At 41.0% G+C, this 10,210-nt stretch overlaps 1 protein-coding gene across 1 annotated transcript; it reads right to left on the bottom strand.

The window, feature by feature from the left end:
• Positions 1-2,118: 2,118 nt before the first annotated feature.
• On the bottom strand, positions 2,119-9,870 carry AVPR2 (arginine vasopressin receptor 2; the record flags this gene model as incomplete). Its single annotated transcript, XM_081958125.1, has 3 exons — positions 2,119-2,321; positions 6,495-7,350; positions 9,859-9,870. The coding sequence occupies 3 exons, from the start codon at positions 9,868-9,870 to the stop codon at positions 2,119-2,121; spliced, it is 1,071 nt and encodes a 356-aa protein (XP_081814251.1).
• Between the last annotated feature and the right edge of the window lie 340 nt (positions 9,871-10,210).

Genomic DNA, 10,210 nt, shown 5'->3' with positions numbered 1-10,210 from the left:
GAGATCTATTTCCCTCTAGCAATGTTATGAAATCAAGTAAACCAAATCATGCTTTGTTCTAGCCTTACATGCATATTTGCTTTGGCAATTTGTGATTTGATTCAAAGCATCAGATTGACTCCGATGCTTCCAGATTGGTTCATATGATTGCATGTACCATGTAACTTTTCTGAACTGAACTGACTTTTTTAATTGGATTGATTTGGTGTTTAATTTGAAGCTTTGACTTTGCTCAACTACTGGTACACCCTTTGAATGAACTTTTGAAGAAGAGCTTCAGAAGAGAAGAAATGTTATGGGGCAGTGACTTGAGGCTGCTTAAGACCCCATCTTCTACCCACACGTCTGTTGTGAGACTAGGCTGAAGTTGCCATAAACTGAAAATGGAGAAGTACATAGATTTAATTTATTCCCACTGCATATAGTCACACAATACACTGAAATTATGCCCTGAGGCCAGCATGGGAGGAATTGAGTATTTAATGGATTCTGCAGAATCCCTCAACTCTTTAAGAAAGGGCTACAGGAAAACATTTTAAAATAATTTATTTGGGTTTAAAGGGATCAATAAACTATTCTAAAGGGATCTAAAGATGGGAAAAAAAACCATACAGTTCCTCTGCTATAGAGAATCTATTTTGAAAGACCTAGCGCCATCATTCAGGCACCCTCTGAGCATTAGGTTCATCCTGGTGCCTTCCTTCTCGGCAGGAAGCCATGTGATTTTTTTATTGAACCTGTCCTGTGAAGTTTTTCTTGCATGTTTTCTCCAGAAGGCAGCTGCCCTGCCCTCGGGAGCGGCCACTGCCTACAAAACTTTCAGTTGGACATTTCTTACCTTGTTCTCCCTCCCAATGAGAGGATGAGGCTGTTTTAAGTATGGAAAATGCCCCATAGTATACTTGCTGCTATGTTGTGGTTTCAAAGAGAAACAGCTGAAAAAGCCTTGCAATTTATGAAACATTGGCTCTACCCACTTGTTTCCAAGTACCTCCGTGACCTAATTACAATGGAGAATTTCGAAAAACCACCTCTTTATTTAGCCCCTACACTTTCCGGCTAACATGAGTGATCTCACCTCATGTAATTGATGACTCTGAATCTGTTCTATGATTTTGGAATCCAAATCATTTTACTTTAGCTTGTGAAGTGTTCAAATTCTATTTCAGATAGCAACGCTGAGCATGGTGACATGGAATTAGAATCCAGATTATAATTCTTCTTTAGGCATGGAAGTAGTCTTAGGTGCCAGCCTTGTGCCAGCCATTCCCTCTTAGCCCTGATCAGTAGCAGGCTTTGTGACCAGCTGATTATATCCCCCCCCCACCCCTTGTTTACCATTGTGTGGGTGCAGTGCAAAAATGAATGGACCATCCCCCCTGCAACTGTATAATAGCAGTGCAAAGAACAATAAAAGCAGTGACATTGTAGTTTTTGATCTTACTCACTCACTGGTTAGTATTGAATTATATCAAGAGGCAGATACATTCCCATGGCATCTGCTAGCTCCAATCAACACAGCCATAGGCCAGTAGGAAAGACTTCTCATAAAATATATTGAAGCCAAGGCAATCCCCATAATGGCATATTTGGCATATAGGCTGTCTGCCCTCTTCAATGGAGCTCTGAGGTTGGAACAAACACCTTAATTTGTTTCATGGTAGGGCACAGCCTCCATTTTTTTACAAATACTGCTGGCTGCACACAATACACTAAGCAATGATAAAACTGTGATTTCTTAATCAAATAACAATAGCCAGGTTGGCATGTAATACTAAACCATAAACCAATGTTTACAATGATTCAAACTTCGTGCTACCTCAAAGCCAAAACATTACAGAGGAAATTTGAGATTGGAAAAGGAAATAATTTCCCAGTGCTGCCCCTGTAGCAGATTATCAAGGAATTCACTCTTTGGCAGACAATAATCCATTCAGAAGCTGTGTCTTGCTGGTGCTGCAGTCCTTTCTGACACAGGTTCCCTTCACTTAGCATTGTTGGGCAGAAATGTGTGCTGCTGAACTGAGAGGCAGCCTTAGGCAACCTGCTGTTTGCTGAGAGTCAGCCATTCTGCAGGAGTGCCCTTCACACCTGCCTTTCTGCCTGCAAGCTGTTGTCTCAGGAAACAGTGTCTCGGCCCAGTGAGAAGCTGCCTGTGAGAATGGAGTCTTCATACAGGGAGCTGACTTGCCGGTGGGCCCACCTGGGGCAGAAGATTCGGCGCAGTTCACTTGAGATGCTGTTGCTGAATGTGGCATAGACCCAGGGGTTTGTGCAGCTGTTGAGGCTGGCAACGAGCATCAGGAGGGTGAAAGCTGGATCTAGAGTAAATAATAGGGATGATGAACTACCGGGGTTATCAACAGACGTTAAAACTTATCTTACAACTTATTCAGTAAAGGCAGGCCCAGCATCACTGAGGAACTAAAAACTGTGCTTGGGGTTAAAAGAAGAACTTCACATGAGAGTTTGCTCTAGTCGAAATTGGCCATTCAACCCAGCTCTTGCTTAACTTCAGCTCTTTCCATATGGAAATGTAACGTGAATTGATATAAAACAATATATAAATGATAGAATAGAATGTATAAATTATAATAATGTAGTCAAAACACACAGTAAAAGGCATGATTCACTGCATTCATTTGTTGCATTGATTGATTGGTGCTTGGTTCCATGTTCTGCTGAATTAATTCAGATAGTTTTGCATGATTATTTGATTGTATTGGATTGTAGACTAAGAAGACAACAGGATCAGGGAAGTGGCAAGCAAATTATGAAGGGAGAGCTGGACAATTATATCAACATCTCTAGTAGGTAGTCAAACCAGGAAACAAAGTGTCAGAGGAACGAGAGGAGGAACTGACATCACGACGACACGACCTGCAATCTCAAAGTCCTGAGATCGCAGTCGATACTTTTGCCACTGGACGGTCCTTATGGACCTAAATCTTCCTGCAGAGATGGTGATCAGGAGCAATATGTCTTACTGATCTCAGGGACCCCGCAAAGTCCCTGATTGATCCAAGAGAAGTTCTTCTAGCCAGCGACAAAAGCGCAGCCACAGGCTGATGAAGTTGGGACAGCTCTGAAACGGAAGGAAACAGAAAGAGAAAGTGTGTACAGCTGATGAGGAAATTTTACTGTTTTAAAAGAGTTGCCCCCCAAAAACTTAAAGCTAAATTAAATTTGAGAACAGAAGAAATAAGCAGCTGGGGTGGGAAATAGACCTGGCTTATAGAGTAAATTCAGCCTATGCTAGAACACACAATGTCCCCAGGGAGGTGCACATTAAATTTCTTAGGAAAAGTAAAAGAGACGAAATCCTGAATGGATTTATATCTTGACATATAAAGATAAGGAGATAACCATTCTGAAACAGATCCCCAAGAAAGTGAGGGAAAAAAGAAAACAATATTCGCAATTGGCGAATAAATTATACCAGAAGGGGGTGTGGTTTAGATGGTTGATGCCTGAAGGTATGTTAATATTCTGGGAGGAGACAAGAGTTAGGATTAATACACCCATAGAGGCGCAAGCCTTTATGGAGAAAAATAAACTGCTCCTAGAAAAACCAGATGATTCTTCAACAGACATACAAGACACGGGAGGGGCCGGAGCTCTGCCAGCGGGGGGAGATGGGGCGACAACAAGAAAGCTCAGATCACATAAATGAGTAAGAAAAGTCATTTGATATAAATTGATCGAAATTACCAATTGAATTTACCACACTGACTACATGTTATTACTTAATATTGAATTTATGAGTTTGGAGGGGGTGTGCATCTACCGTATTTCGCAGCTGCCAAAATTTGTAACCTTTCCCGTATCTTTTCCCTTTGTGAAAATTAAAAAAACCAATAAAACTTTGTTATAAAAAAAAGAAGAAGAAATAAGCAGCGAAATTAAGCTACATTGGATTGCATTGGGCAGTGTGTTATCTTTCTTTTTAAATGCTATTTTATGGATAGAATTTGCGCAAAGCTTTTTAAAGTGAACGGATTAGTTTTTCTTCTACTTTTTTATTTTTGTAACCTATGGATTGAAACTCTTTTTTTATTTCTATATGAATTTTTTTTCTTTTTTCTATTTTGCCTCATTTAAGAATTTTACTTCTTTTAAACCTGGAATACAAAAAAGATACAAAAGGAGTACAAAGAGGTTTGTAACATTATGGGGAAAGGAAGCAACACTGCCACTCGGAGGCTGGAGGTTTGAGCCTTGGAAACATTGTACTTTCACTTCTTTCTTTGATCATTTCGATTTTGCGCTTTAAGACCTTGCAGCTTGTTTACAGAGAGTGATAAGAAGAGCACGGAATGTTTATGCAGGTGTTCTTTTGAACCTTATTGCCAGCTGGAGAAAAGTGAAAACAAGGTCTTATTGTAAGAGATTATAAATGAATTTGTGGTTAATCTAATAGAAAGCTTTGAAAGCCAAAGTGGCAGTGTTTACTATTTGAAAGAATGGCACAATATCAACATCAAAAAGAAACTTTAATATTGCAAGAGATAATGTTTGGAATTCAAAAATTACTAGAAGTATCAGAGAGAATTGAGGAGAAACTGGAAAATATAGAGCATATAACAGCAAAATATGATGGAGAATTTCAATTGGAAAAAGTGGAGGCTAGAGTCCTAAAAACAGAAGAGAAAAACGAGCACAAAGACAAGAACTTTGTTGACATCTACGGTGAATGGAGTGTGGTTGGAAATGGAGAGAGTGGAATATGGAAAGGGGAGCTAGATGGCCAGGATTTCTACCCCAGATGGCAAGGTGTAGAAGAAGAAAAAAGAGAAGAATTGATGGATTTAAGGAGAGAAATCTTATCAGAAGCACTGTTGATTACCAAAGATATGCTGATTAAAGAAACAGATGGAGGGTATCGAGTTTACATAAGAGATGTAATAAGCAATGAGCTGCGAAGAGACATCCGCACAAATATTAAGGAAATAATCATAAGATTAATTCCACAAGTGGCAAAAGGCGTAAGATTGCATTATTACTGGAAAGATACAGGTTGTTATATGAAAGTTTATAACAAAAAATTAGTTAAATTTAGAGCATTATGTAAAAAATAAAGTGATAATGGATATGGTTAAATAAATAATTGACAATGATAATGTAAACATATGTAGTGGTTTGATAAGAATTAATTGGATATGAATGGTAAATGGTGACTATGAAAGGAAGATTAGAAATTTTGTTATGACATAAAAGCTAATAATAAAAAATTAAATTAAATCTAAAACTGAGTATTAGGTCAAAAAATGTTATGATAATGGACATAGTCAAATAAATGATTGATAATAATGATAATAATGTATATATATGTATTGGCTTAATAAAAGAAATTGGATATAAATTGTAAACGGATTTGGAAAGGAGGACTAGAAACTTGGTTACTAAATATTATTGATTTTTATTTAGAATAGGTCATAAGGATTTAATGTTATTGGATGATATTGGAAATAGCTAACGAAATGCCATTATGCGGTTATGTTTTAAACTTTGTAATATTCTATGAAAAAGGACATTAAAACAATTATAGTCAAATGAAAATTGAGGTATGATTATAGTGATATCTATAAATATATTTGATTTAAAATATATGATTTGATATGAATTATAGGTGATGACTGTGGAAGAGATGCCCAAAAGCTTTTTATAACCAATTGACAGACTTTCTGTAGTATGTAAAGAAAGAGGATTCTTTGTGTTGTGTTTGTTTGTGTTTATGTAAAAATAAAAATATTCAAAAAAAAAAAAAAGACCAAGCAACACCCCATTTTCGCTAGCAGAGGCATCATGGGTTGGTCCTTTGCTATTTCCAGTCCAGCCCCACGGGCCAGATCTAAGCACCCTGCAGGCTGGATTTGGCCCGTGGGCCATCAGTTTGACACCCCTGCTCTATGCTGTTAAGATTTACCTCATGATGTTCTTGCCTAATGTATATATTGATATAAAATATATTTATTTCTATAAAACTAAAAAAAAAAATGTCAGAGGAACCACAATAGTATCAGGGGTGAAAATAATATCATAGACAGACAGACAGACAGACAGACAGACAGACATTAGCCTCAACATTCCAGCAGAATATGTTTGAGAGTTGTAGTTAAAGTATTGGATTAGACTGGATGCCTCTAGGTCAGCCTTCCTCTCTCTCTCTCATTAAGTTGTTACTACTGTAGTAATAAAATGAGGGAAACATCAAAGTAATGGATGCATTACTCTAGGAAGGGAAGGGAAGGGAAGGGAGGAAGGAAGGTCCTGTTCATAACAACTGCCATGAGAATTAGCAAAAAGAGAAGGGCCCTCTTTTTTCCTAAACTGTTTAATTGGATAAAAGAGCCTTCCTTAATCCAGTATCCGGCAAATGAGTTGGACAATGTTCCATCATTCCTCCTGATCAACCGGGCAAAAGCCACCAGGTTGGGGGAATCTGGGTTACAATCTTGTTAAAGTGCTATTACTGAATGCTGTGTCACACCTACCTTCAGTGGGTGCTTGAGGATCCCAAACAGCCCACAGTTGTACAAGGAAGAAGGGGGCCCAGCAGAATACATAGATGAGCACGATAACCAGTGTCATCTTAAGAGTCTTAGCTACAGCACCAGATATAGGAGAGGCCCCTTGTTGGCTCCCCCTACGAGCCAGGGCTGCTTCTGGCCCCAAACGCAGGCTGTGATAGACCTCGCAGAAGATCATGCCTTGGCAGGTGGCAATGAAGAAGGTGGGAAGGAGGAAGACCATCAGAGACATCCAGGTGATGTAGGCCCGGGCTCCCCAGGGTTCAGCAAAGACTGCCCAGCACTCATGGGCTCCATTAGGCAGTTCTGTTTTGGAGAAGATGAAAAGCTGTGGGAGGCTGAGAAGGAAGGATGCTATCCATGCCAATAGCACGGGTCGATGCCGTGAGGTTGTTCCACTCCGAAAAGCCAGCATGGGCTGGCAAATGGCACGGTAGCGATCATAGGTCATGGCCACAATAACGTAGGATGAGGCAAACATGCCGACCACCTGCATGTAAGTGATGGCACGGCATAAGATATCTGGGCCTTGGAAGCGATCAGTGATGTCCCAAATGAGCTGAGGGAGGACTTGGAAGAGGGCCACCGTCATATCGGCCAGGCAGAGGTGTTGGATGAATCGATGCATTGGGCTGGCCCGGCGACCCTGGCGGAACAGAACTCCAAGCACCAGGGCATTGCTCAGAGTGGCCAGCAGGAAGATAGAAGCCAAAATGGCAATTTCAGCCTGAGCCAAAGCATCATCACGGTCATCGGATGGAGGGTACGAAGCATTGGGAGTGGATTCCAGGAGCACAGAGGAAGCGTTTGGCATTTGATCCTATGGAAGGCACAAGGGGGGAAAAAACGGTCAGATCAGTATATCCCCATTTTACCAACTTTCTCCAATCCCACAGGAAAAATACGTCATAAAATCAGGTATGGCTGACTTAATGATTGCCTTGCTTACTGACAGAAGTTCTGGTCTTAATTATAATTGCAAGTTGAGAACTACCTGTGCTATCCTCTGCTTTTAAAAGCATGTGTATGGTAATGTAGTACAGAAAGAACTGTGCATAGGAGATCCTTTTTTTTACACTTGTGGTAACTTATTGGTGGCATCTCGACAGTAGGGGGTCTGGCAACTGCCTGGGCATCTTTTCAGATTAGCTGAAACCACAATTATTTAATTGCCTTTGAAGAATTTTGATTTTCAGATTTTGGGCCAACATCTGTAATTAATTATGTTTTGGTGCCGGTATACTGATTTCAGTCCTTCATAGCAAAGGTTTGGCAATTTGGTTTATATTAGCCATTTGCATCGCTATAATAAATAGGTAAATGCAACAGATAGAATTGTTGGGGGGTGGAGAGAAGGAATTCAGATTTTTTTCAAGCCATGGAACCTGTTAATGAGGGAAAAAAATCTCAGAACCCCTGATGAAGAGGCAAGGCTAAAGTGACAGAAAATTGGCAGTTTTCAAGTGAACCTCTTCTTTTTCTTCCTGCCTTTAGTCTCTCACAAAATCTCATCACTTTTTCACCGAACTGTAGCATTATACACAACACTGTTTGAAAAACTCTGAATTAAGCTGTTTCCTTGAAGTCTCACTGCTCTTCTTTCAAAGCATCTATCTCAAAGATGGCAGAAGGTAGATAGGAATCTTCTACGGTGTTTGGTACATTTCTAACAGTTGGATCTTTTAACAACAGTAACAGCACGATCTCTCCACCCATCCTGAATAAATCTGCCAAAATGAAGAAAATGGCATGGAGCAGAGCTGGATAAACCAAAGTGTATGTTATACCCCATACATCCCTACGACCCATCCGCTCGCACAGAGAGGGACTTCTCCAGGTGCCGTCCACCAGACAGTGCCATGGGGCGGCGCCTAGGAGCAGAGCCTTCTATGTGGCGGGCCCAGCCCTGTGGAATGACCTCCCCCCGGATATTAGGACCACTACTGACCTCCGCTCCTTCCGTGTCAAGCTCAAGACCCACCTTTTCCAAATAGCTGGCCTGGCTCAACCATAACTTCGTATCGCTCCTGATGGGTTTTTTAATTTAGTAATTTTATTTAAGGGGATTTTAAATTGTGTTTTTAACTGTCTTTCACTTATAAGTCAACTCTCCTCCATGCACATATGTATATGTCTCTGTTCTTTTTGTATATATGTTTGTCTTATGTGTATTTTTATTTGTTTTGATTGTACGCCGCCCCGAGTCCTTCGGGAGAGGGTTGCGGCTAATCAAATAAAATTATTATTATTATTATTATTATTATTATTATTATTATTATTATTATTATTATTATTATTATTATTATTATTATTATTATTATATTGAAAAGCTATGAACTCCATTCAGTTTTGATCCACAATAATTTTGGGTTGCTTTGTGAGGATTGAAAAAGAGCAGAAGGAAACTCAGAATAACAGAACAACAGAGTTGGAAGGTACCTTGGAGGTCTTCTAGTCTAGCACCCAACTCAAGGAGAAAACACGGTACCTGTGATAGTGAACCTATGACACGCGTGCTGGAAGTGGCAAGCAAAGCCATCTCTCCAGGCATGCGAATGGTCGCCCGTTGCTCTTCTGAGTTTCAGTGCGCTGGCCAGCTGGTTGTCACGTGTGTGGGAGCCCCAGAAATCAGAAGAGCAGCCGCCTGGTGCTTATGCGAGCGCCAGAAACAGAGGTGGGTTCCTACAGATTTGGACTGGTTCGGCCGAACTGGTAGTACTTTGGCAACCTGGGTGGCTGGAACTGGCAGCGACCCAGGCTTGCCACGCCCCCGAACTGGTTCTCTTGGTGGCACCATAGGCGCTACCATCTTGTTTTTGCCTTCTGCACATGCGAAGAGCAATTTTTGTTGCACTGCGCATGCGCTCACAGCACGCATCAAGCACAATGCCCGTGGCATGTGCCTGAGCGAACCGGCAGCAGCGGCAGCCAGAACACACCACTGGCCAGGAAGATAATCTTCTGTTTTCCCACGCATTCATGCAGACCGGCCACCTGGTCTTCCGGTTTCTAGCGAGCATGCGCACGAGAAGAGTAGCTGGCAGGTGCGCATGCCAGAAACCAGAAGATCATCTTCCCTTTGCCAACACTGCACCATACCATTTCAGACAAATGGTTGTCCAATCTCTTCTTAAAAATTTCCAGTGTTGTACCATCCACGATTTCCGGAGGCAAGTCTGATTAGCTGTTCTAACTGCCACTTAATGCTAATTTAAGTCAGCATTTGAGGAAGGGTACAGGAAGGGAACAGACAGGCGGAGGGCAACATTTAAAGTCCAGGTTTAAGCCTGCTTCCTTGATATTAGGTTTTCCATACTCAAACCCTTACCTTGTCATTCATAATTGGAGCATCAGCCGGCAAGTGGCTTCAACCAATAAACCTTACTCTACCAGCTGCCAGTTTGCTTGCAGATCGCACTCAGGGCAAAAGAGAGCAACTGGCCTGCTCAGAGAGGCAAGGAAGAAATCTGAAGGAAACCAGGAATTTTCTCCTCGATCTTAGTGAAGAAGTTGCTTCACCTTCTTCTTAATGAGATACAGTGAAATGTAGAGCTTTCAATAATCAAAATCAAGGAGGAGGGACCCTGGAAAAAAGGGGGTGGGAGTAAGAGAACACTGTCTTTTCCCCACCTTCAGGCAACTCTGCTGGTAGAAGTTAATTTGCTGACTTGACTGGATGC

Source organism: Natrix helvetica (genome assembly GCF_964273705.1).
Source record: "Natrix helvetica genome assembly, chromosome: 1".
Taxonomy (NCBI): Eukaryota; Metazoa; Chordata; class Lepidosauria; order Squamata; family Natricidae; genus Natrix; species Natrix helvetica.
The sequence above is the reverse complement of the archived record's forward strand: the minus strand, read 5'-3'. Positions and strand labels throughout refer to the sequence as shown.